This window comes from Tenrec ecaudatus, chromosome 16 (genome assembly GCF_050624435.1).
Source record: "Tenrec ecaudatus isolate mTenEca1 chromosome 16, mTenEca1.hap1, whole genome shotgun sequence".
Lineage (NCBI taxonomy): Eukaryota > Metazoa > Chordata > Mammalia > Afrosoricida > Tenrecidae > Tenrec > Tenrec ecaudatus.
In genome coordinates, this window is record NC_134545.1 from 105,762,309 (window position 1) to 105,788,134 (window position 25,826).

A 25,826-nucleotide genomic window follows, 5' to 3' on the forward strand; every position below is an offset into this window, starting at 1 on the left:
TGCCTTGACTCAAAGATCGCCGAGTCCCCGCAAGAGCCGTGGCAAAGGTGCGGGCTGCAGAAGTTCGTGGGTCCGCTCCCAGCCTCGTGGTCCCTATCCCCTCGCAGCGCGGGGCGCCGGGGTCAGGTGGCCGCTGTCCTGGATGAGAAGGGCCTGCGGAGGGCGCTGGAGCCGTCTGGTCCCGGCTGCTGCATCTGGGAGCCGGCGGTTGCTCCGGCCCCGCTAAAGGGCCGGGGTCTTCGCGGTGGGAGTCCCCGCAACCAGACAGCCCGTAACCCGTGGGGGCGAGGACTCGGCGGCGGGGCGCCGGCTGGTCGGCGCACCTGGGGTCGCACGGAGACGCGTGGCAGGCCCGGCCTTTTTGAAATTTCCGGGGCCTCTCGGCGGCGCTGCGATTGGCCGCAGCCGGTAACCTCTATGCAAATGAGGCCGCGCCGCCCCCGCCGCCCGAGCCCCGGGAGCCAGCTTGCTAGGCTGGCATTAGCGCCGGGGCTGGGCTGGCGCACCCAGAGCCGCGCGGGCAGGGACCCCGCGCCGCCGTCCCGCGCCCGCTTGTCCCCCGCGCGGAGGGGACGCCGCGCCAGCCCCGCTGCCCCCTCCCCTGCCATTCTCTCCCGCCCCTCCCCCTGCCCGCACCACCTTCCACCCAGATCATCTCTAAAGGAGTTCTTGGTTTCCTCCGATTTCTTATGAACCCAGGATGGGCAGCAAGGAAGATGCCGGCAAGGGGTGTCCCGCGGCCGGCGGCGTCTCCAGCTTCACCATCCAGTCCATCCTGGGCGGGGGCCCCTCGGAGGCGCCTCCGGAGCCCAGCGGCTGGCCGGCCAGGAAGCGCAGCCTGTCCGTGTCCTCGGAGGAGGAGGAGCCGGACGATGGCTGGAAGGCGCCCGCCTGCTTCTGCCCGGACCCGCACGGCCCCAAGGAGCTGGGCCCCAAGCACCACGCCCCCATCCCCTTCCCTGGTCTGGGTAAGAGAGCGCGCCGCCGGGCCGGCCCAGGCGAGAGTGAGAGCCAGGGGAGGGAGGCTGTGCACCCCGCCCAGGCTCCAGGGCCAAGGGGAGGGGACCGGCACTCAGCTGCTTCCTGGGACATTGCCACGCGAGCACGCGAGGGACACGGATCCCGAGTGGCTCGGGTGTATTGGAGGGGCAGAGGGTGAGGTTGGATGGAGAGGGCACCACAGCAGGTTGGGCACTGGGAGATCACACACAGGGCCGTGCCCTCAATAGTCCCCTTGCACGTGGGAGTGTTCTAGTCCTGGCGGAGGTCTGGAGTGGGGTCGGAGCCGCGTCCGTGTCTCTAGTCCGAATCTGCTAGTCTCTACTTCAATCTCTTTCGGAGCCCTCTTGCTCCCCTCTCTGCTCTTCGGGTGATTAGCACTCCAAGATGATTGACAAGGGTGCATCTCAAAAATGGTTCCTCTTTGCCACATCTGACCAAGGGGAGCCACGCGTTCGTCGTTCGTCGTGAGCCGATTTCTGAACTAACAGCCTTGTGACACGATGCCCCCTCTACAGCGCAGGGCTCTTCCGGCTCAGATCTGAGGAGGCAAAATACCCCTTTAAAAGGATGTTGTTCCTCCCACCAGACCTCTTCCCCTCCGGCCCCCACCTCCACCCCGCCACCGTTGCCACCTGTCCTTTCAGGAAGATGGGAGCGCAGAGACCCTGGGCCACTATCCAGACCCGTGGCACGGGGTTCCTTTCTTGTGGCTTTTTAAAAGGCCACGGTGCAGGGCTCAGTACCAGCCAGAGGGAGAAGGTGGAATTGATAAGATGGGATCATAGCTGTAGACGCCACCAGCCTGCCCCATGGCCTGGCAAGAGTTGGGGGGAGGGATCCCCAAGGCTCTCGCGCCCCCCAAAGCCTTCCTGTCTGTTCTCGCTCCCCAGGTCCCCCCAAGGGCAGCGGCGCGGCGGGGTCGGCGGGCTCGGAGCGCACGCCTTTCCTCTCCCCGGCGCACCAGGACTTTAAGGAGGAGAAGGAGCGGCTCTTGTCTGCAGGCTCGCCGTCGCCGGGGCCCGAGCGGCCGCGGGACAGCGGCGCCGAGCGGCAGGCTGGCGCCACGAAGAAGAAGACGCGCACGGTCTTCTCGCGCAGCCAGGTGTACCAGCTGGAGTCCACCTTCGACATGAAGCGCTACCTGAGCAGCTCGGAGCGCGCCTGCCTCGCCTCCAGCCTGCAGCTCACCGAGACGCAGGTCAAGACTTGGTTCCAGAACCGCCGCAACAAGTGGAAGCGGCAGCTCTCGGCCGAGCTGGAGGCCGCCAACATGGCGCACGCGTCGGCGCAGACTCTGGTGGGCATGCCGCTGGTGTTCCGGGACAGCTCGCTGCTGCGCGTGCCCGTGCCGCGCTCGCTCGCCTTCCCCGCGCCGCTCTACTACCCCAGCGGCAACCTCTCGGCCTTACCGCTGTACAATCTCTACAACAAACTGGACTACTGAGCCGCCGCCGCCCGGGCCCCCAGCGCGGCCCCTCGGTCTCCTGCAATTTATACACCATGTGTATTCATGAGCTCTTATTTATGGCCTCAGCTCTCCTTTTTCTTTTGATTATTTCGGGTATTTATAGGCACTTCTCAAGCCAGATCGCCTGCTTTCTACCCACACTGACCAATACGCTTTGGAAAACATTTTGGAGGGGGAACGGTCTCCCGTGGTGGCGGGAGGGGCCGTTTGGGCCACATCAGCCTTGGCTGGTAGACTCGGAACAAGGAGACAGAGAAAAGACCACTAATAAAAGCAGGCCCACCTCCCACCACGCCCCATATATACACCTGTATATATATGTGTGTACATGTACATATGCTTGGCCAATCCAGCCCCTTGGAGGCTTCTGGACAATGAGCGATTCGACTTTTTTTTTCTCTCCTGTTTCCCCTTTCCCCAGGGGCGAAAGGGACGATTTCAGACCTGTAAATATTTTTAAAGAGGAGGGGAAAAAATAAAATATTCTGAACATCTTTGCTACCTTAGATGGGCTTGATTCCGGGGTGTGCAAACGCGCAAAGGGTTTCTCGATTTTCCGTGGGAGCGTTTGCAGCCTCTAGCCCACGTGGAGGGTGGGGCCAGGGCCAGGGGTCGGAGGTCGGGACCTTGGAGGCACCTCCCACCCCACCCACTCCGGGAGCTGAGATTCCCGGCACAGGACTGTGGCGCGCTCTCAGGAGCCTGTGCCGAGATGGATGAGGCTGGGAGGCGGGCCAGACTGTTGGGCATGGCTGCCTCCGCTGGGGAGCCGGACCGAGCCCTGGCAGCCTGGTGCCCGCACTGGGATTGCTTTGGGCTCGGCTGCAGCGCTGTGCCCCGGGCTTCCCGTTCCAGAGCGCGGAGTCCGCAGAGCGGCGCTGCGCCAGCCGTCAAAGCTCTCGTTTGGTTCGGAGCGCGGAGCCAGGCGTGACCGTGACCGACTCTCTGCAGCCACTCGCCGGCTCCGGTTCCCTTCCCGCGCGACGCGGGAACTTGACGGCAAGTCTGCGCTTCGGCGGAAGAGGGATCAGAGGCTACTCCGCTGATTAATCAAAATAGGGGCGGGAGCCCAAGGCGCCTATCCCCAACTTTGGTGGTGAAGAGTTCGCAAGGTGCGTGGCGAAGCGGCCAGATCACCGGCCAGAACGCTGCGGTGCGCGCTGCTGGAGCCAAGACGTGAAGCCCGGCGGCGCCCGCGCCCAGGCACACCTGCCGCCGCGCGGGGCCCGGGAGCGCGCCGATCGGATCCCAGGGAATAGACGCAGGAGTGTCATGCAAATCAGTCTCTCGTGCCCTTGCCCTTTGGGCCACCTGTTCCTTTGTAAAACGTGGGGAAAGGAAACCTCAGCATCGAGCGAGTAGAGCGTTCCGGGGCCCAGAAAGTGGATTCTTTGGTCCTTTATGCCCGACCCCCGGGGACCCTCACGCCGGATGATTGTTGGGGCCTGCCGCACTGGGGCCTGATCTCAGCCACGAGAAGGGGGTGTGTGATAAACTTGGTCCTTTCAGCTGAGAACCGTTGATATTACCTCCGTTTTGTAAGAATCTGTAAGATAGCTGTAAACCGTCTGAGAACGACTACAACTGCCTGTCGACAACGAGTCTGATTTTGTTCACCTTGAGGCGATCTATAGATTTCTTCTTCTCACAATAGATTTCATTAAAAAAATTCCAATCTCTCCCAAAGCGATGCCAGAAGGATGGTGCTCAGAACGCACATCTACCAGGAAGCGTTCGTTTCCTTTCAACGCAGTGCAGCTCCATCTATAGTTGCCCGGCGTTAGTCAATGCAGAGCACTTCACTAAATAGCAACTAGTCCGCCGGGAAACAAAAGCGACTGGAATTCTGCTTTCTTATTTCTGGTTCACAGCGCACACATTTTTTAAAAACTGAAGTTCTTGCCTCCTATTTGATTCCTTTCGAATCAAACGCCTAAGGAATTCACGCAGAAATAACCAAGCTGTCTCTAGACCCGCATGTCTAGGAATAGCCCACCGGCACCCATATTTACTTGCATTTCACTAGATATGAGTTGGAGTTGTGCGGGTTTAAACAATGCCTGGGCACTGAATTTCGTCCCACGCTTACTTTCCTTACAGGAAGCAATTTCCTCTAGCTCCTGTCAGTCAAGGCGCTTCAGGACAAAACAGGGAAGTGTCTATTTGACTCCTTGTTCCCAATCTAGAAATTAGCCATCAAAGGTGACCCAAGGGTGTAGTTATTAATGCAAGGAATTCCTTTCTTAGGGCAGCTAAGTATGAGTACAACAGAAATAGATCTTGCATGTGGATTTCAAATGTTACTCAAGACTCCACCAATAGCAGCTTGCCTATCTCAAGACCATCAATTCATTTGAATAATCAACAAAACCATCAACCTTCTCTCAAGCTCTCAACTAGATTTAAAAGACTGACGTCTCCTGAAACTCAAATAGAGTCCGCCTGCAACTGCGAGCCCAGGGGGACCTGAATCATGCACACAGGATAATGAAATACACTTAGATTTTATTAGCGGGTCATTCCTGCCCAGCCTCTCCAAACACTAATAGAATTAAATAAACAACGAGGAGAGAGAACCAAATAAGACAGAAGATAAAATTATTTAGCTAAAGTTAAAATGGAGGCAAAGATCATCCCTCCCCCCTTTCCTTTCCTTTTAAAAATTCTGAACTTGGCCATTAACTTGTTGATGGAGAAGGTCTGGAGAGTTAAGTATGAGGTTGTGTGTGTGTGTGTGTGTGTGTGTGTGTGTGTGTAGGGCAATAATCTCTTTTAGCAACAGTATCATCAGTGCCATGGCAGAGGGAGGTTGCTGTACAGGTCTGCTGTAGCAGGAGTCAGAGAAGGGTGTGTGAAGGCAGAAAGATCACACAACACTCCTTAGTGCACCTTAAAAGTTGAGCGCTTCAACCCCAACAATATCCCCCCACTTCATACGAAGTTAAGTAATAAAGTGAGTTTTTTCTCCTTCACAAAAGGTAGTGAAAAAGGACAAAAAGCATAGATTGAGTTAAACATTTGCATAGAGCGGTTTACGATTCAAGAGTCATTGCATTCCAGTGAGTAATTAAATATTACAGTGGGTCCTTTCATGTGGAGAAAGATGGGGCTTTCTACTTCCTAAGCTATTACGGGATCAGAAACCCACAGACAGTTCTACCTTGTCCTACAGGGTCGTTATGGGTAGGCATGTACTTGTTGGCAGTGAGTTTGGTTTGTGTTTTTCCTTTCATGATGATCAAATCACTTGTGCAGACTGAAGGACCCATCTTGATCTTGGTATTTTCAGAGGATTCAAGAAGCAGCAAAGGGCGCACCAGGAACTAGCAACTCTGGGGAGTAACTCACACCCATCAAGTGAATTCTGACGTACCTCTTACAGAGTACAACTGCCCTCTTTGGGTTTCTTTATGGGAATAGACAGCCTCATCTTTCTTTCATGGAGCACCTAGGGCCTTCGAACTGCTGACCTTGTGGTTAGTAGCCCAATGGGCAACCCACTCCTTACTCTGAGGAGTACCAGGGCATCTCCTAAATGTGTCTGAGTCTTAACAGGTTGCAGTCATCCTCGGTTTCCTGCCCTGTTCACCAGTGTGGTCTATGCCTCCTGGGCAGGCTGCAAGGGCTCCTGTGTTGAACTCACCGCTCCCAGAGCCTCTCATCAGAGGTGGCACCCAGCAGGCACTCTAAAGGTGTTAGCGGGATGATGAAACCAACCGAGGGAGGAAAACGTAGTATAAATAAGGATACAAATCTGTGGGTTCACTTAGATTCAAGACAATGCAAAATGTGAGACCTTGGTTCTTAGGGGGAAACTCCAGGGAATTGGGAGCAAAGGGGTAATTAGGGCAAAATATTTACTTGATTGGAATCAGGTTCCTTTTCCACCCTAATTTTTAACAAATTCACAGGCTCTGTAGGAGTACTGACTAAAAGAAGATTCTTTTGCCTAAGAGATTGGGTTTAGGAAAGCGCTATGAAAAGCGCTAGAAGGAGCATCTGTCCGGATTACGACTCTTGAGTCCCGGCAGGGCGTCGACTCAGAAGGACTACATCTCCCAGCGTGCCGCAAACAGGCAGGAAAGAACGTGAAATCCGCTCTTGCGCGATGCTCGCTGGGAGTTGTAGTTTTCATCTGCGCAGCCCTCGCGCGGGTGCCTCACCCGGGGTGTACTGCGAGACCATGTGACCGGAAGCGCCGCGGTTTCCCTTTGAGCCGGAACTGGATGACTGGGTTGACTGAAGGCGAGCCGTTGAGCGGACCAATCGGCTGTCTAGGGTGAGACGTTGGCGTTTGAAACCAGCCAACGGTAGGCATCCGCTAGAGCTTTTTCTCCGCCTCCTTTGCCCAGCCCGCTACCGCTCCGAAAGTGGCCCAGCGGCGGGAACGGCGGCGGCGGCAGCGTTGTTTCTGAGCGGAGCTTAAGGTAGAGAGCCAGGCGACGGGCCCCGAGCTGGCGGAGCCGTCCGGAGGGGAGCCCGGTGCGCTTCCACCGTCCTCCTCCCCGGCAGCGTTCGGGCTACCGGCCTCGCGGGCGGGGTAGGAAGCGCGGGTGGCCGCGCTGGCCGGTGGGGGCGCGGGGGAGGGGCGGCGGACGGTGGCGGGAGCGATGGCTTGGCGTCGAAGCCCAGTTCTCTTTTCCCGCGTGGGATCTTTTCCTGCAAACCCCCACCGCCCCGCCACCGGGCTCCCTAGCCCCTCTACGCCGGGACACGTGGGGGCTTCACTGGGCTCTTCTCCCGTAGATGACCGGCTCTAACGAGTTCAAGCTGAACCAGCCGCCCGAGGATGGCATCTCGTCGGTGAAGTTCAGCCCCAACACGTCCCAGTTCCTGCTCGTGTCCTCGTGGGACACGTCCGTGCGCCTCTACGATGTGCCGGCCAACTCCATGCGGCTCAAGTACCAGCACACCGGCGCCGTCCTGGACTGCGCCTTCTATGTAGGTGCCGCCCAGCCGGCCCGCACGGGCTCTGGGGGCCGCCGGGTGGAGCGCATCTGGCAGCCCCTGAGTTGGGGGGCCTTCCTTTTCCGGCTGAGTCCAGTAGAGTAGCCCGGGACCCTCTCTGGACGTGTGTGACACTTTGAATTGGAACTTGGCAGTGAAACAGTACAATCTGACCGCCCTCCGAAGAGGAAGGTTTATAAAGGATGCCTTGGGACTCACAAGCAGCTTGGTGAAGTAGCCCTAGTGCCGCGGTGGGGTAGGCTTTGGGCTGCCTGGTCCAAACCCTCTAGCACCGCTGCAGTAGAAACCTGAGGCCGTTTGGACCCCCCAAAGATTTACAGGGGTGGTGGGGATGGGGGTGGTTTTTGCAGTAGCCCAAAGTGACCCTGTAAGTCAGAATCAATGCTTTGGTGGCACAGTGAACCTGGTGCGTAGTGTTTGCCTCCTCTGGACCTTGGAGCCGTTTTATAGTTGAGCCCAGGAGATGTCATTCAGAGTACAGACCAGAGTTAGCTGTAGAAACAGGAATTTTTAAGCTTTGAAAAAAGAAAGTCCCAGAAGTTTTAAATGACTTGAAAACTTTTTATTTTTTAGGATCCAACTCATGCTTGGAGTGGGGGGTTAGATCATCAACTGAAAATGCATGATTTGAATACTGATCAAGGTAATATAACCACCATGTTGCTGGTGAATTATTGGGTCGGAGTATGTAGCTTCTGGGGCCTAAGAGATAAGGGTTTATCTCAGGGGAGTCATTCCTGAAATAGTCACAGATAGAAGTAACTGGAATTGAGGACTTCTAAAATTTAACTACTGTCTATTCATGCCCCTATCAGAAAATGTTTGTTATTTGGATGTGTACATACATACGTGTGTACAAGGGGGCTTAAAAAGCTGGCTGAAAAATTCCATTGTCTGCCAATGCTAGGTTTCCACACACTTTTGGAAGCCCTGTGATTCTGCAGAGAAGTTCATTGTGCTCTGGACCCCAGGTGTTAACATGAAGTAGTTCTCAGTGCTCCCCTTGTCCCAGGCCACGCACCGAATCCTGCGGTGATCCGTGGGTCATAAGAGATTTTCAGCACCGTGCTCATGCTTCAGAACGCTTTCCTGCAGCTACCTTTGTTTCAGTTAAGAGAGATAGGAGGTTTTGTTGTCTAAACTGCCTTCTAGCGCTCTATTCGTTTAATTATTGAGCAGTAAGATGTGCTTCACTTGGGCTAACTGAGTCAGGATCAAGAGCCCATATTTTCTTTGAGGTCCAACTGTGGGGTGAACTTGTCTCCATGGTTTTGGTGCCTTTGGGGCAGAGGTTGGAGTCGAGCCCAAACCCACAGACTCTAGCTGAGTCTTGGGGTGGACAAGTGTGTGTATTAGACAAACGTAGGTGGGCACAGAGATCTGACTAAATGTAGAGGAGGGGACAGTGGCAAGTAGGGGTGTAACACTGTGTCAAAAAAACAGCCCATCAATTCAAAAGAAATTTGTGCAAGTCACTTATAACTGATACTTGGTAAGTTTACAGGCTTAGGTTCTCTTTGCTGAAAAATTGGTGGGGGCATGGGTTGGTGGTGAGGGATGGGAATATTGCAAAGATGAGGGCAGAAGGACCACTGGAAAGCAAGCAGATTTGAGATCTTGCCGTAATCTAGGGATCTGACTGCTTATTCTGGAAAGCACTGCCAGACCACTCACCTTTGCTTTCTCTTGTAAAGTGGTGTGTTTCTCAAGAAGTAGCTGGAGGGTCCGGACCACAGATTGTCCTTTGCTTTGCCCTGGTGTGTGGCAGACTGGCACCTCCAGGCCACTCAGTGATGGCTTTTGGATGAGTGGATGAGATAGTGTGAAGAGTTGAGAGAATGAAAGTTTGTGTTGGACGCTTGCCCCACATGAAAAACAAATGAACTAAGATTCCTCCCCCGCTCCCCCCCCCCCCCCCCCCCCGCCTGCCCTTCCTTCCTCATCCCAGGTTCTCAGCTACTCCTGTAACCATGCACACGAGTGTCTTGTAAGCATCAGAGTTCTTCACTCACTTGTTCGCTCAGCAGGTATTTCTTGAGCACCTACTATGCACCAGATACAATCAGAGGTCCAGAGTGAAACAGAGTTCCGGTTTTAAGGAACGTTGAAACAAGAGGGGAACTTAAGAGCCAGGCAGGCCACTATTTTTTTGTAGACTGAGATTCAAGGCCACTGCTGCAGTTGCCCTGAAGTGGACTGAACTCTGTTCTGTAAGGTGAAGAGAGACAAATGGCCAACTTTACACTGTGGACTTGCTGCCTGCAGTCATTTCTATAGAATTGGTGTAGTTGGTTCCTTACGGTTGAATGCATGTTTCCTTGGTTCAAGTGAGGAATCAGTTAAACAAGGTGTTGCCTTTCCCCCACCCTCTTTTATAGAAAACCTTGTCGGGACCCATGACGCCCCCATCAGATGTGTTGAGTACTGTCCAGAAGTGAATGTGATGGTTACTGGGAGTTGGGATCAGACAGTTAAGTTGTGGGATCCTCGAACGCCCTGTAATGCTGGAACCTTCTCGCAGCCGGAAAAGGTCGGTACTTGATCGGAACAGGAATTACTGTCCTGGCTGATTTGACTGGATGTGATTGTTGGATGACAAACCTTGCTCTTAGCTGGGAAACCTTGATGCAGGCGCTGCTTTGTAACGACACGGAAATGCAGTGTAGGAGGAACTTGACTTTGGCTTCGTTGCCACTGAGGTTGCAACTTTGAGGTGACTAACTTTTCTCCAGTTGTTTGTTATGCTTGTTCAAGAGGCCATTAAGCTTACGTTAAGCCCGCTTCCATGTATGTTTTACATTTTAGCAGATGTCATTTAGCAAAGATGGTGGATTGTTTTGGGCTGGATTTGATCTCTCCACACCAGGGCATGGGGAGGCTCACCTCCGGCCCCTCCTCCAGGCCTCCAGGTTTCCTTTGCTTTGACTGTTTAAGGAGGCAAAATGGCTTATTTCAAGTGGAAATGAGAAAGGTGGTCCAGGTCCCTGGCTTTTTGCTGTTTGCTTATATATTTTTTGATGCTTGTCAGCTGTAGTCTGAAGGCACTAGTGAATGAGGCTTCTTAAAATCGAAACTTGCTGCATTGTTCTAACCTTCTGATCTGTGTGATGAAAGCGTAATTGAACATTTTTGCTGTAGCCTCATCAGACCTGATCAGGTGGTAGTTAATTTTCAAGATGGATCGTTTCAGCAGCTTAAAGGTATCCCTCACTGGAGTCTGTTTCCTTGGTGTAAATACGCCAGCCGGCGCCTGTTCGCCATCATTATATACTGTAGTGCGTCCAACAAGCCATTATTTTTGTCACATCACAGTTGAATCTACTCCTGGCAAGACCTTTGTTCTGAATAAAATAATTGCATTGTTTCTAGTTTTGATTTATGGTTGTGTGTAGCATGTTAACAGCTGTGATAAATTGCTGACAGAATGTCATATAATGGACAGCCCCACTGAATCAAGCTGCTTATTGGTTCAGCCAGGTTCATTATGTCACTTTTTTTTAATACTCCCCTTGATAAATGTATAGACCTCGTCAGTGGCATGACAGTGGTTTCACTTGATTTACGATCAGTGGGGACCAAAAGCCTGGCCAGACCCCTGGTGTGTCACCTGTGCAGTAAAGATTTAAGATAAAATTCCAGATACAATTGTTCCATTATAAATCGAGCTTTTCCTGTTTCGACATTTTTTTTTCTTTTCCACATCTTTGGTTAATCTTCACATGATGGCAAACTGAAAAACAAACAAAACGATGTCACATCCGCTGTGTTTATTGCGCTCCATCTATAATCAGTAGTTTGAACCTTATAACTCCTTTTCCTTGTTCGGTGTAGTTGAATTTCCAGGCTACGTGGTCGCTGCTGCCGGGCCTTGCTTTGTTGAGCTTCACTTGTGCAGCGAATGCGCTGGCGATGATTTGCCAGGCGGTTTAATTCTCGAGATGTCTGTCTTTGTCATGGGGCCGTTTTTCAATGTGTCTTGTTCTGCAGGTTTCGAAAGGAGATCAGATGAAACTAGTTGCTTTTGAATTGAAAGTGGTAGTACAGAGTACAGTCACATATCTTATCTGAAGTTTAGATTTAAAAATGTTTCAGTATTGGGGAAAATTTGTTTTTTGCCACCATTTTTATGAATTTGTTAGCCAAACTTGTTGCCCCAAGTAACGTTAGATGGGAAAATTAACCACATTACATTTTTATTTCAGGAAATACCATGGTTTGCTAGGAAGGACTTTATCTGGAAGCTATTTTAATTTCGAAAAAGACATTACAAAAGGAAAAAGCACACATTTCCAGGAGAATAATGCTATAAGGTTTTTTTCTTTAACGATGAGTTTCTGTCTTTGAGTGTGACTGTGACATCAGGGCAGAGGAATATACCAGTCCCCATTCTACTGATCTCTACGTTTGACTTTGCATGCCACCAAAAACAAGGGGCAGCTAATTAATGAAGGCTCCCTCTTTCTCGAAAGGCCTGTTGACTCGGGGTGACAGCCGAGGAAGTGGCAATTTTGGAAGTGTTTCCAAATGATGTCTCCTTCCAGAAACGCTCATGGGAAAGTATATCTTTCTGAACTGCCAGGAGCCGGTGGGAATGTGGCCTGACTCCGTATATAGCCTGAGCTACTTACTCTTCCACAGTTTGTGTCTCCGAGAAACAAGCAAGCAAAGCAGGAAAAATTAGTTCAGTGATTTAATTTGTTTTGGGAATGACGAAAATGGAGGTTGCGGAGCTCCTAAATAGAATGAATTATAGTGCACGTCACACAATAAATAGTGAGCAAGTATGAGGGGCACCGTGACTTGTTATTTGTGAGTTACTTGTTATGTGTAGCTAGCGTTTAAAACTTAATTCCTGCGTTTGAGTCTGATGAGCTATTTTAAGATTTCAGCGGCGTTACGATTTTGATGCGCTCTCTGGGCGCATGTTTCCTGGTTCACAAAAGGCTTGTAGCAAGTCTGGATCTCTCTCCGAAGGTGTACACCCTGTCCGTGTCTGGCGACCGGCTGATCGTGGGCACGGCGGGCCGCCGAGTGCTGGTGTGGGACTTGCGGAACATGGGCTACGTGCAGCAGCGCCGGGAGTCCAGCCTCAAGTACCAGACGCGCAGCATCCGGGCCTTCCCCAACAAGCAGGTACCCAGATGGAACGGTGTGGTCACTTTGGTGTTTGGTTTTTGAGTAGTGATTCAGAATTTTCCAGAGTTTTGCAGACAAACCTCACGGAATCTTTTCACCAGCCTTGTGTCTGTGTGGTAACTCCATTTGAGAAATGACAGGCTGTTCAGAGAGGTTAAGTAATTAGCCTGGGCTTGCCCAGTGGGAGGCCTTGTTCTTCCTGGCCCCAGATGCCTGATAGGTACGTGATAATCGAAGAGAGTTTTGCAGATATTTCCATTTACAATCCAGTGGAGTCAAATTTAAACATGGAAATTTGTATTTATGAATTTTGCTGCACGCTCTCCCCCCCCGCCCCCCCCGCCTTTGTTTCTCTGTAACCCTGAAATGATTGAATTCTTTCACCAATCTGACTGCAGAACTCAGATTTTTTTTTTTAGATTGGAGATAATGAGTCCGGGCTGGGTCCCCATCCATCACAACTACTGTCAGACTAGCCTCACCCCCAAATCCTGAGGTTCTAGGGGGAGTTGGTGATGGGGGCCAGCATGCAGTTGGAATTCCGTAAGAAGCCATTCTGTACACCAGCTCTCCTGGGAACCCCGTGACTGTCCCTGCAGTGCCTCCAGTGGCTTGGAGCAGTGCTGTGGCTGGAGACCATGAACAGCAGCAGTTACGCCTGGGCTCTTCTGCCTCAGTACTTCAAATGATGACCACACTCTTATTCAGCAAGTTGTAAATCTGTCAGATCAGGCATTCCAGTTCCCTGGGACTTGTTGAGGCTAAAATATGCAATGAAACTTCCCCCGTGAACATTGCTGTTGACTGTAGCCTAAACTTTCCCCGAGAACTCCCCCCCACCCCACCTGTAGCTCAGCCTACGTCAGCCGCTGAGCAGAGTAGGGTGATTCTGAAGCTTTATTTCGGGGCTGCGTCTGGCTCCGTGCATGAAAAGTGGATTTTGCATTTTCTGTATCTTGGACTGCCTTTGGCATATTTGTTACTTCAAGAAAAACGAGGAAATGTTTAGAAGAGTAGTAAGCCAGGTTTGTTTAGGTGAATGCTGTGTGTCGTGTGTCCCCTTCTCCCCCCACCCCCAGTGAAGGAAAGCATTCTTGCAGCTGTTGGGGCAAAGAGAACTTGAACAGAAAGAGTGGAGTGTGAGCGACAGCAGATAACAAATAATGATAATAACAAATAATGATACGGAAACACGTCAGAGTTCTTGTCCGGTAGACAAACTGCTCAGACTCCTTGCTTACAGATGGGAAGCACCATTTGGAGGAGGCAGTGGACAGCAGCCTGATTGTCATTTTGAAGACGGATTCGTATTAAATTCTTGAAATGTTTGTAGCTCTGTCAGTGCCATTTGGCACTGGGTTACAATTTCACTAGATGGTCATTTTGATTTTGAAGTAATTATCTCTCCTCTTTTAAGGGTTGAATGTGGGGACCAGGGCTTTGTGTGCAGACACTGGCTTCACCATGTGTGCCCTTCCCTGGCAGGGCTACGTGCTGAGCTCCATTGAGGGCCGGGTGGCGGTGGAGTACTTGGACCCGAGCCCTGAGGTACAGAAGAAGAAGTATGCCTTCAAGTGCCACCGGCTGAAGGAGAATAACATTGAGCAGATCTACCCCGTCAATGCCATTTCCTTCCACAACATCCACAATACGTTTGCCACAGGTAACATTGACCAAGGCGCCCTCTGTTTTCCTTTCGGAGAACACTGAGCATTTGGACCTAGGCAGGACGGGAAAGACAGATGAACCAGACTTGTTCTCTGTAGTAGTTAGTGTTTGAGGGCATGTGATCAAATACTCTGGGGAAAAGGTGACGTCCTTAACTTAAACTTTGTGAAGATCATGGTGACTTGTGTCTGTGGTATTAAGAACCCTATAAACGACTGACACTCCCTGCAGGTGGGTCTGATGGATTTGTGAATATCTGGGATCCGTTTAACAAGAAGCGACTGTGCCAGTTCCACCGGTACCCCACCAGCATCGCATCCCTTGCCTTCAGCAGCGATGGGACCACGCTGGCCATAGCATCGTCATACATGTATGAGATGGATGACACGGAGCATCCTGAAGACGGTGTCTTCATTCGCCAGGTGACAGATGCAGAAACAAAACCCAAGTGAGTATGCTTCACCTGTGTGTGAGCCTTTTCTTGCATTCCACCCAGGATTTATTAATTTCTCTGAAGTCCCGAACAGCACTGCTGATGCCCGCTCGATCCTCCCGCTGGCTGTAGGGCTGGAGCTGATGCTATCTTGTTCACCCAAGCTTTCAATATCCGTAGGTTGATAGACGGCTGGCGGATAAAGTGGCGCGCAGTTGGGTTTCGGAGAGGAATGTCAAGCTTCCCTCCTTCTTGAATAGGCACTGTTCTTTGCCTCCCTGCAGTCATGACCAGCTCAGTGCTTCGGAATGAAGCTGAGGAATTCAAGACTAATTTGCTTGAGCAAATTCTATTTAAGATATCTAAGAATTTGAACTGCCAAAAATCCTCTCTCTCCACAGAGGTTATTTCTCTAATATTTACACAGCACGAATGATCTTCAGGTCATACTGCATACGCTGGTCTTGTCTGGACTAGCAGATTTCCTTAATTTGGAAATTTTCGCTGATGTCTCTGGCTCTTGGTCGTAACTGTTGACTGGGAGAAGACCATGGGCAATTTTTGATTACGCCCCCCCCCCCCAAAATGGCGTCTTGCTTTCTTTCACTGACTTACCTCCCCTCTGCTGAAGGAAAATGGATCCCAGGGCATGCGATATGCCATAAGATACCAATCCCAAGGTTCTCTGTCCAGTTGGTGGCCCCTCTGTTTTCAGCCCCTGGAGGGGTGGTCTCAGTAAACATTTATGGCAGAGCAGAGTGTAGCAGGGGCCTAGATTTCCTCTGGGTAAACATGGGTGTGGTGCTCTTTGAACTGGCTGGAGGCCCCCTCCCCATCTTATCCCCAGGTGGCAGAGTAGCCAGTTTTTCTGTCAGAGCCTGGGCTCTAGAAAAGACTTGGCATTGGAGCCTCTTGGCTGAGGGCCTGTGTTTGCATGTAGCCACTTGTGTGTGTGTGTCGTCCCGGCCGGCCAGCCTTTGTGATCTCACTCTGTTCTTCTTTCCTTTTGAACTTGTAGGTCACCATGTGCTTGACAAGATTTGATTTACTTAAGTGCCATGTTGATGATAATAAAGCAGTTCCTCCTCCCTAGTGGTGGACTGATTGATTTTAACAAAGAAGCCAGGGGAAAGTACTACCTTAATATTATAAAAACCTGAAAATCATGGAAAAGAAGATTTTATTGACACCCCGCCTCCCCCTACCCCCCCAATGTTCTTTTTAAAAACACTAAATACATGAGATGGGTTGAAGATTTGCTGTGCAAGGTCTTTGGGCAAACAGACCAGGGAGCAGTGGCTGGTGACGTCTGTGTCCCCTGTAGAAATAAGTGTTTGTAAATAAAGACGGCTTAGACCTCTCTTGTCCTGTCTTCTGGGCCTCAGATGCGAGAGGCAAAGGCTCCGCTTGTTGCTTTTGCTGGTTTTTGTGGCTGCTTCGGAAGCAGCTTCAGGCTGCCTCATGAGGAGGTTAATCTGCAATTAAACAGCATTTCCTCTCAGCCGGCCGTTGTTTGCCGAAGCAGATGGTTCATCATTTCCTGGGCTGTTAACAAAGCGAGGTTAAGGTTAGGCTCTGGGGAATCAGCTAGTTTTCAATCTTATTAGGGTGCAGAAGGAAAACGAATCAGAAAGCCTCCTAACATCATTTTGTGACTGGAAACAATTATTTATTAGCAAACAATTGATCCCAGAAGGGCAGATTGTTTGAGTCAGTAATGAACTGAGAAAAGACAGAGCAGATTTGTGGATTTGGAAAATAATTGTAACGTAATTGCAGTACATTTAGACAGGCATCTATTTGGACCTGTTTCTATCTCTAAATGAATTTTTGGAAACATTAATGAGGTTTACATATTTCTCCTGACATTTATGTAGTTCAGTGGCCCAGCGTTGGGGCTGAAGGTTCAGAGGAAAACCATGATAGATCGGGAGGAGCTTTCATTTTGTGTGGAAACTGAAGCAGAACGTGGACTCAGCCAGGCCGACTCAGGGAGTCCCATGTGGCAGCTTTGTGCCCAGGCCTTTTCTCTGCCGTTCATTTCATTCTTTTGCAAGTGCATGTGTGCGAGCAGGGCCTGTCCTCTCCCAGATTGGAGTGTGCTGCTCCCTGCTGCCGCTGTGCAAAGAGCTCCAGCGCATACACCGCCCTGTTTCCGTGTCCGGGGCAACGGCGCTGCAAACAGTTTGAATCTGCCCCTCACCGGCAATGTCTCTTCTTCGTTGCAGGTCTACCTAACCGTCCTGCGAAAGTGGTTTCTCTGTGGAAAGCGTGGTGTGCGTGCTACAAAGACATGATTACCCCTCAGGGACGTGGCGTGGTCCTCGGGGACACATGGTGTAGCGTGTGGGGTTCTCCTTTTTCTGTTGTAAAAAGAAACTTGTCTGTGTACCGTGTGCTACAGGATGCCGTTTTAGGATCAGGGGTCTTTGTATTCTTGTGCAGGGGTCTGAAGAATTGTTCCGTGTGTCCCTTACCGCCTGCCCCCCCCTCCCCAAGCCCAAGGCTTTTTCTGAGCAGCCGTGTTCTGTTTGTCACACCATCTGACCGGTTATTTGTGTGCTGTCTAATAAAGCTGAGGTTCAGAGCCCTTCAACGCTGGATGTTTATAAACGTTGGTAATGAGTGCAATTTCCTACTCTCACAGGCTTCTGCAAAAGCACTGTCCCCTTAATCAAGAGCCGGCTGCTGGGGGACATTTTACCTCCATCCACTGGGGGGGCTGCCTGGCCAGTCGCGCCGGCTCTGACCCGGGTTCAGCTTTTGGAGCCCTGCCATTCCTCTGGCTGGACCAGCGGCACCCTGGGCAGCCACAGAGGCCATGGCAGCTGCCAGATGCTCCCAGGCACGACCCTCCCGCTACTGGCCACCCAGCAGGTGTCCTGCTGCCAAAGAAGTCTCCACCCACGCACCCAAAGTGTTGCCAAATGACAAGACCTCCTCCGTGCTGATCCAGGCGAAGACGCCCTTGGACGTAAACAGTGCCGTTTACCCCTGCACTTCGCCACCCTTTTAAGGTGCTATGCAAAATACGCCGTATGACAGATGGAGTGCTGTGAGGTGTCCCCGAGCCTGGACCATCGATCGCAGCTGTGGTGCCATGGGTCCTACAGCCTAAGGCCCAGTGGACGTGGCTGGTGCCCACAGTTTGCCTCAGTTGCCCCTTTTGTTTAAAGAGTGGTAACGATGATTAACGACAGTGGGGTTGGGGTGAATGGAAGAGGTTTCTTGGAGTGCAGGCCATGTAGCTGCAGGCCTGACCCAACGGGGGCCTAGCAGAGGCAAGGGCACAGGTATGGTGACATGTCAGATCAAGAGATCACAGTCAATAAGGAACTGCAGGTTTCTAAGGAGCTCAATATCACGGTTCTGTAGTCAGACTGTTTGCAGCCGATAGTAAGTGGGTGAGAGACAAGACAAAACTTTAAGACATTGTATAACAGAACATGATACCATCAAAGGGCAAATTCAAGCAACATCTTCAGCAACATTGCAAGCTCAATGTACGGCGAGTGTTGTAGGTGGTCCCTGTGGACCAAGCTTTTCTCTGCCTCCCCAGGGGCTGCTGACCCCGCTTTCCATGAGTCGCCCAGACCTGAGTCACCCAGGTGAGGAGGCCTTGGTGGTCTTCTGGTCTCCCTTCTCCAGATTGCCTTCATTTCCTTTTGCCCTGTGCCTTCCTCTGCCCAGCCGTGGGGCTGCCCGGATGCAGCTGAGGGCAGCGTTGTGTAGCCTCGGTCCTTGGGAGCCTTTTACCTGTAATAGTTCCTTCACCTGCTCAACGTTCACCCACACACCTTCATTCACATTGTAGCTTGGGGCATGGATTGCATGCTTCGTCTTGTCCTCAGTTTTGGCTGTCTTCAAAGAACAAGTTCAGTATCTCCCCCCCCCATAGACTGTTTAATTTCTAGATCCTATGCTGATCTCGTGATGGTGCCGAGTTCACTCTGGGTTCCTCACTGCTCTGCACTGGGAGAAGCCAGTAGCGCACCTTGCACAGCTGTGCGGACACACACTTTGGGGACAGTTCAGTCCCCAACTCTGGGCTTTCAGAAGGGCAGAGGGGGTGGCTGGTAGGAGACAAGCATGCAAAGCAATAAAGCGGGTGCCTTAGTGAGACCAGGCTTTGTTTTCATGCCCTCGGCCAGCCCGTGCGTCCATGAGCTGCTAGTGTGCTCCTCATTGCAGGTAAGTCAGGTGATTCCTTCAGTGTAGTAAGTTCACGCCCCGGGTTAGTGCAGGAGGGGTGAGAGCCTGGACACTAGCAAAGCAGGTTGGAGGACAGAGAGCTCATTAGAGCAGCTGGTTAGTATTTAAAAGAACAAGGAGTTGGACCATGTCACCCTGAGTAAAGTCTGGCTGATTGAGGTAGTGTGAATCTTGGACCCTGACTTTACTGCTGAACCCACTGTGCCACTAGCTAGTTGGCTCCATTTCTGAGCCTCAGATTGATCTCCCAGGATTAAGCCACGAGATGGCAGATGGAAAGTGCACTGCGGAATGTTCCACCCGTGGAATGGCGCCGACTTCCCGCAGAATTTGAGCCCTCGTTCCATGTTGTCTTTGAGCCAGCTAACGTCAGCAAATTGGCCGAACCCACAACCATCTTTGGGATTTCCAGTTTTTAAACTCGCCACGGGTTTTTGTGTGTTTTTCATTGATGAACTTTCACACATCCAGACTCGGCAGGTTCTATCTTGCCACTTTGGTCTCCTTTTTAAAAGAAAACCCTTGCACATACCATTAACACGTCATCCGCACCCTGCACTGGTCCCATTCCCATTAAGTATACCAAACCCATCGCCACCAAGTCTCTGCCTCCCGTCAGCCCTGGGGGACAGTAACACTGCCCTCTGGGTTCGCCTGGGCTGTCATCTCCCAATGAGTGGCCCCCGCCCCGCCTCACTGCCATGAGGCCCCTGCCATGGGGATCAACTCCACTCCGGTGATGCTCCTACAGGACAGGACTGCCCTGCAGCATTCCCAAGGCTGCTTCTACAGAAGCAGGCTGCCACACCTTTCCCCTTCGGAGCAGGTGGTGGGTGTGAACTGCTGGCCTTTGTTTGGGACCCAAGGGTTTAGCCCCTGTGCTGCCAGGCCCCCCCTTCTGTAAGTATCTTGCTCCCTGCCATCGGGGTGATGCCAACTCATAGCAACCTCATGGGACCGTGTAGAACTTCCCTGAGCTTCAGAAACTAGGAGTAGATAGTGGCCGATGATACTGAGCTGCCGACGTAGCAGTGAGCAGCCCACTAACCGCTTATGTTCATGCCCCAATTCAGCATCAGCAGTGGCTCCGTGGCAGATCGGGACAAAGCCCCAAGCTCCTGTTCGCAGGGCGAACACCAGGCAGACCATGAGCTGAGGGGTCCTGGAGACAGCAGGAAGCTCGTCAGCTTGGCCTCGCTGAGCCATTCGAGGGTGAAACCGGATCATCTTAGTGCATTCCCCTGAAGTGCATTCCGGGAGGATGTGTAGCAGTGCCCAGTAGATGGGTCTATAAGAATATGTACTTAGTGCCAGCTGGGCAGTGAGTTACAGTTTGAGTTCCCGCCTCACCCCCCTACACTCCCCCCCCCTCAGTCTCTGAATGTCTGAGGAGCCCATCTCACGTGGGGAAGGGTGGGTGTAAGCCATTAGGATGAATTACAGCAGTTTCCTTTAAAAATGGCACCTGGCCACGTGGCTTTGAACTAGTGCTGAGAGAGAGGGGAGCTGGTGGCCACCAAATAACCAGTCGGCCCATGGAGCACGTACTCGGCCCGTTTCCGTGGTCCGTGGCATGTAGAATCGGTGCTTCGTTTCGGATGCTCCCCATGGAATGGCCGGGGCTGCTTGTTGGAGGGCTCTGGTCTGTTGGGAAGCATTTTGTGTCCTGATGGAACGGAACTGAGGGTGAAACCAGACTGGATTGTGAGAGTTATAATTGGGGAAACTGGGCAGGAGTAGGCCTGCCTACTTGCGATATCCCTCACGATTCGGCAGTCAGCTCCTCGAACATTATTTGTGTTTTAACTTCCTCCTGTGAGGGGTGAAGGTTTCCAGTCACCCCGATGCTTTGCCTCTGGGCCAGGAAGCCCTCAGAGCCGTCGGATGCTCTTCTGGAAGGCAGCATTGATCTTGTAGCGAGAAATGGAAGGATGGAAGAAACGTCTGGGAAGTCGCTCTCCTTCCCCTAACTTTATGGCGTGTTCACGGAGCCTGGAGCCAGGCTGGCCTTGGACGTTCATATCCAGTGGTTCTATTTCATTAACGGATTTCCCAAGAAATTCGCTCTCACCTCTTGACCATACAAGCCAACCTCGGGCGCTTAACACAACCTGAAGAAGCTGTACAAATCACACCTCCCGGCCTAGAAGCACTGAAGTTTGCTTTCCCAGCGTGGTAACTAAGCACCTTTCAGCCCCTTTATAGGCCTCTGGTATAGGCTATTGCAGTAATTTAAAATGTGTGCACCCAGACTCCTGACCTTGTTCTCACATCACTTTATAATTCTCAAAATCCTGGGCCCTGGAAGATTTTCCTAGCACAAGCCACGTATTTTTTTCAAAAACGTATTCTTAAAGAACCAGTGATTTATCTTTGGTGTTAGATTGCCCACGTCTCCTCTGCCAGGAAGACCCTAACATTCTCCCCAAATCATAGGACCAAGCCACCCTTGGCCCCCGGCAGTGTTTCACGTTCACTTGGTCATCAGCGCTCTCCTCAAAGACATAGCCCTGGCTTGCAGCAACGGCTGTGTGGACCTCCGTCGAGTTCTGGCACGCGAGCAGCCCACCCCTGGCCGAGTTCCTTGTCCGTTCACCCGGAGTGTCAGGGATTCCGGAGAGTACTGTTTTGAAGACGTGACATCCGGGCACAAAGGTGACGGTGGAAATGGAGGGCCTGTATACGAACAAGGAGCGTCCCCACACATCCTTCGCTGCTGCCATTCGCCAGGTGATCCCATCCTGCTCAGCTAACCAGCGGAAGTCCAGCATGGGCACTGCCCACTTGAGACCTAGGCCCTCACCTTGGCTCCCTGTTACTTAGCTGGGAGCCCGTGAACCCGGTACAGGTTGGCTCACTGAGCTTTTGAGTGAGATGCAGCACTTTGGTGTGATCTATTGACGCTGCGGTCATTCATGCCTCGGGTTTGGAGAAAGCGCCCTCATTTGGACTCCCTGAAGTCTGAATTTGCGCTCAACTGATTTTGGAGGTGAAGCCAGTGAAATAAGGTTGGAGGAGAAATTTTTAAGTAGCTCCCCGTGAGCAGTGCCCGGTCCTGCGCCACCCTCATGGTAGATCACGTTGGAGCCCGCTGCTGCCTCCGCTCTGCCGTGTCCATCCATCTGGTCAGGCTTGTTAGTGCTTTGTCTTAATTGTAGTAATGCTTTGAGCCGTGTACCCAACAGGCCTGGAGGACTCCCTGAGCCACCGTGTGACTGAGGTCGGGCACAGGTCGTGCTTCTATAGAAGCACCCTTTAGGCTACAAGCACCGAGTCAGCTTGGTTACCTAAGGCCCTCTGGGCCTGTGGTTTGGGACACACCGAAGGAGACTCGCAAGGACACGAGCCTCTTCAGATGACTCGAAAAGTCACCGGACCAACCTTCAGTTTGACCTTCGACCCACTGATGTACTGGGCTGCTAACTGCATGGTCAGCAGTTCAAAACTACCAGCCGCTCCCAAGGAGCAAGAAGCAGCTTTCGATTCCCTGTAAAGAGTTACAGTCTAGGAAACCCACAGGGGCGGTTCGACCCTGTTCTGTAGGGTCGCCATTGAGGCGAGATGTTGATTTGGTTACCAGCCAACATTTTCAGAGCAGTTTTTCTTTGTCACCGAGTCCCAAGCCAGGAGCATCCCGAGAAGTCAGCTGGCCACCCTCTCCCCTCTTGGAGAGTAGTCTCCACTTGCTGGTTGACATTTCCAGTTGGCCTTCATCAAGTTGATCGAAACAGATTTCCCCCTGATCGGCAAGGATGCAGTGCCTCAGTACTTGTTGTCTTGAGCACCGGCTCGTGGGTCTGGAAGGCGAGGGGCAGGTGGACCCGTGAAAAGTGCCGCTTTTCACGAAGAGCCTCACAATTGCCAGGGGACGCGAGCCTGTGGGCCGGCGGCTGGGATGGGTCTAAGCTCATCTTTGGAATCACTGTGACTTTCATGAGGGAAAAAACCATCTTCCTTTTGGTGAGTGCTCCAGCAATACAGGTGAAGGTCAGGAATTGACAACTGGAGCAATCCGGTTGAAAAAGGCCTCCTTTGTTAGCAGAACCTGCTGACCAAGGGGTAGTCCAGCGCCTTGGGCTTCAGAAGCATTGGGTTCTGGAAAGTTTCAGAAGGCCTAGTTTCTGGTTGAACATTGAGGGCCTTATAGAAAAGCCAGGGAGTCTTGGCTGCCCTACTAATGGAATTGCCCATCATTATAAACTGCTTGCAGAAAAAGAAAAGAGAAAAATCCCAGAAGCCAGCGACAAGGACACGCCATTAAAGACTCCGTCCTTGGTCGTGGCCTCCATGAAGAAGGTCTTTCCTCTCTCCTTTCCCACCAGTCCTCTTTCTTCCAGGCAATTAAAGGCATTTGTGCAAAAGTTGACTTAGAGATACGTGCTCATTGGTGGGTGGGCTTTTGAAATGGGTGCCTGAGACACCACCGTGTCATTTGGTCCAGGAGGTGGAGGGTGGCCATGGTGAACGCAGCATGGCCACCAGCCCACACGCTGGGTCAGATCTAACATGCGTATGCCATTACATGACTGGACCTTTTGAGGACACCGTGACAGAGCATATTTTGTTAGCTGCATGTTAGGACACTGCATCTTGTGGGTACCCATGTCCTACATCTGGGCCCCGTTGGTACAGGTTTTAGAGGATGGTCAACCTGCGCTGTCGAGTGTGCGTGTTGGGAAGGTGACTGCCATTTGGATGGTGTAATAGAGTTTCCAAGACCAGTTCTTTTGAAGGAGGAAGATGTGAGGGAGATATGGCCTGCTTACTTGTTCTGGGGGCCAAAATTCTCCTAAAGATTTCCTGGCAAAGCGGAGTAGCGCTGGCAGCTTTAGGCTGGGTACCAGGAGCCTGAAGCCTGGCCTACTTGGGAGCCGGGCGTGGGAGACTCAAAGGACTTGAGACTAGATGTCTCTGAGAGGCTCCCCAAGGGGCTTTCTCATGGTGATGCGGCTTGACTCAATGTCTCTGCTTTTAGAGGCCAAAGGTCTCCACTTCTGCACGTCCACTTCTACGGTTGTGTAGGTTTCTTAAGCATGTCAGTAGATTACGGTTTGGGACAGGAAAAATGGAAACGATTTATCCCTTTCTGCTTCTCTCACTGCCATGGAGTCAATGCTGACTCACAGTGCCCGCTGTGTGTTTCTGAGACTAACCATTGACGGGAGTAGAAAGCTCAGTCTTTCTCCCTCGAAATTGCTGGTGGTTTTGAACTGCTGACCACGGGGACCACAACCCAGCATGTAACCACTACACCACCAAGGCTCCATTTCTCCGTAGAGTCCTTCATATCTTACTCATTCCGCCTAACGGACACTCCTTCATAGTCTTCCTTGCAGAGCTTCCTCATGGCAAGCCAAAGAAGTGATGTTGGAAACAAGCCACGAGAGGTCAAGTGAGGTCCTCAGGCCACACGCCCAGCACCCGCAGAACCCTAAATCTACAGCCTGTGCACTGACGGGTTGTTGATTTTTTTATTGTGTTTTTTCTGCCCATTCATTAATTAATTCTATACATCTCTATACAATATTTATAGTTTCAGACTCAGTACTAGGTAATAAGGGCATTGAGGGTAAGAAAGGTGTCTTTATTTTGATTTCCCTCCTGTGCCCGGTCCAGAGTAGATAATCAATACATCAATGTCAGGTCTGTGAATGACTGGAGCTCAGGCGGCACAGTAGGTTACAAGTTGGACTGCTACCCACAAGGTCCGTAGGTCAAAACCACCATCTGCTCCTTGGGACAAAGAGAAGGCTTTCAAGTCCAGTGAAGACTGACAGTCGCAGAAACCCCGCAGGGTCAGTTCTACTCTGTGCTGTAGGGCAGTGGCTCGCCACCTCCCTCATGCCGCGACCCTTTCATACAGGTCCTCATGTGGTGGGGACTGACCCCCAACCATCACATTGTTTCCATTGCTACTTCATGACTGCAATCTTGCCATTGTTATGAATCGTCATGTAAATATCTGATGTGGAGGATGTATTTTCATTGTTACAAATTGAACATCATTAAAGCATAATGATGACTCAAAACAATATGTAATTATGTATTGTGACGTATTTAGGTGTTTTCTGATGGTCTTAGACAACCCCTGTGAAAGGGTTGTTCGACCCCCAAAGGGGTTGTGACCCACAGGTTGAGAACCGCTGCTCTAGGGTCACTGAGTCAGATCTGCTTGATGACTGTGAGGGGCTTGGGGTTTGTTTTGTGACTGACTGCTGAGTCTATCTGAAAGTTTCTAATCTCCTCCACAGAACATAAGTTCTTTAGACTCAGGATTGAAAACTTGATAGGAGTGTCCATGCCTGTGGTTGAAGATGTAAGAATAGAATCCACAGGTACCCACCGTTCTGCAGGTTGAAGGACAAGCATGGGGGACATTTAAGTTGATCCACTGAAAAATTGCGCCCCAACGTATTATTCCCTAATCATTTCCTTTGTTTTTAGCTGAGCTCTTGCGTGCACGCGCGTGCGCGCACACATACACACACACACACACACACACACACCCCTTTGGAGCCCTAGTCAGCTATCAAGGCCTGCTCCCACCTACTGTAAGAAGCCTCCCCACATCCGATCCACCTCATTTCGCCCCCTTGCTCCCCAATTCTCTTTCCCTGAACTTCAAGTAAAGCACTTTGCAAAGTCCAGTTGGTTTCTATTTTGAAATAAATTGCATGTACATGACAGTACACTGTCATCCCTTGTACTGTTCCCACCACCCACTGGCCACCTACTTCCAGTGCAGCCATGCTCTGCTCATGCGAAGGGGGGTGTGTGGCCATGAGTTGGCATCAACTTGACGACAGCTGAAAGAAGCAGCAACAGCAGAGATCAAGGACCCCTCTGGTCCCCAGCTCTCCAGTACCCACTACCATGCTTTGTATAGAGTAGGAAGCACTGAGCACGGGCTGCAGTGGGCATTTGTCAAGGACTATTTCC

At 51.6% G+C, this 25,826-nt stretch overlaps 2 protein-coding genes across 3 annotated transcripts; both read left to right on the forward strand.

Annotated features, from left to right (window-relative positions):
- The first annotated feature begins 700 nt into the window (after positions 1–700).
- HMX2 (H6 family homeobox 2) lies at positions 701–2,446 on the forward strand. Its single transcript, XM_075535102.1, has 2 exons — positions 701–968; positions 1,893–2,446. The coding sequence occupies exons 1-2, from the start codon at positions 701–703 to the stop codon at positions 2,444–2,446; spliced, it is 822 nt and encodes a 273-aa protein (XP_075391217.1).
- A 4,314-nt stretch (positions 2,447–6,760) lies between these two features.
- On the forward strand, positions 6,761–17,271 carry BUB3 (BUB3 mitotic checkpoint protein). 2 transcript variants are annotated; one of them, XM_075533799.1, is made up of 8 exons: positions 6,761–6,897; positions 7,217–7,411; positions 8,012–8,081; positions 9,817–9,968; positions 12,413–12,571; positions 14,060–14,237; positions 14,474–14,690; positions 15,694–16,854. In XM_075533799.1, exons 2-8 carry the CDS (start codon positions 7,217–7,219, stop codon positions 15,707–15,709), a joined length of 987 nt encoding a protein of 328 aa, XP_075389914.1. In that variant the 5' UTR covers positions 6,761–6,897; the 3' UTR covers positions 15,710–16,854. The 2 variants fall into 2 exon arrangements, with proteins under 2 accessions (XP_075389914.1, XP_075389915.1); XM_075533800.1 differs by lacking the exon at positions 15,694–16,854 and adding an exon at positions 16,904–17,271 and having other exon boundaries at positions 6,762–6,897.
- The last annotated feature ends 8,555 nt before the right edge of the window (positions 17,272–25,826 follow it).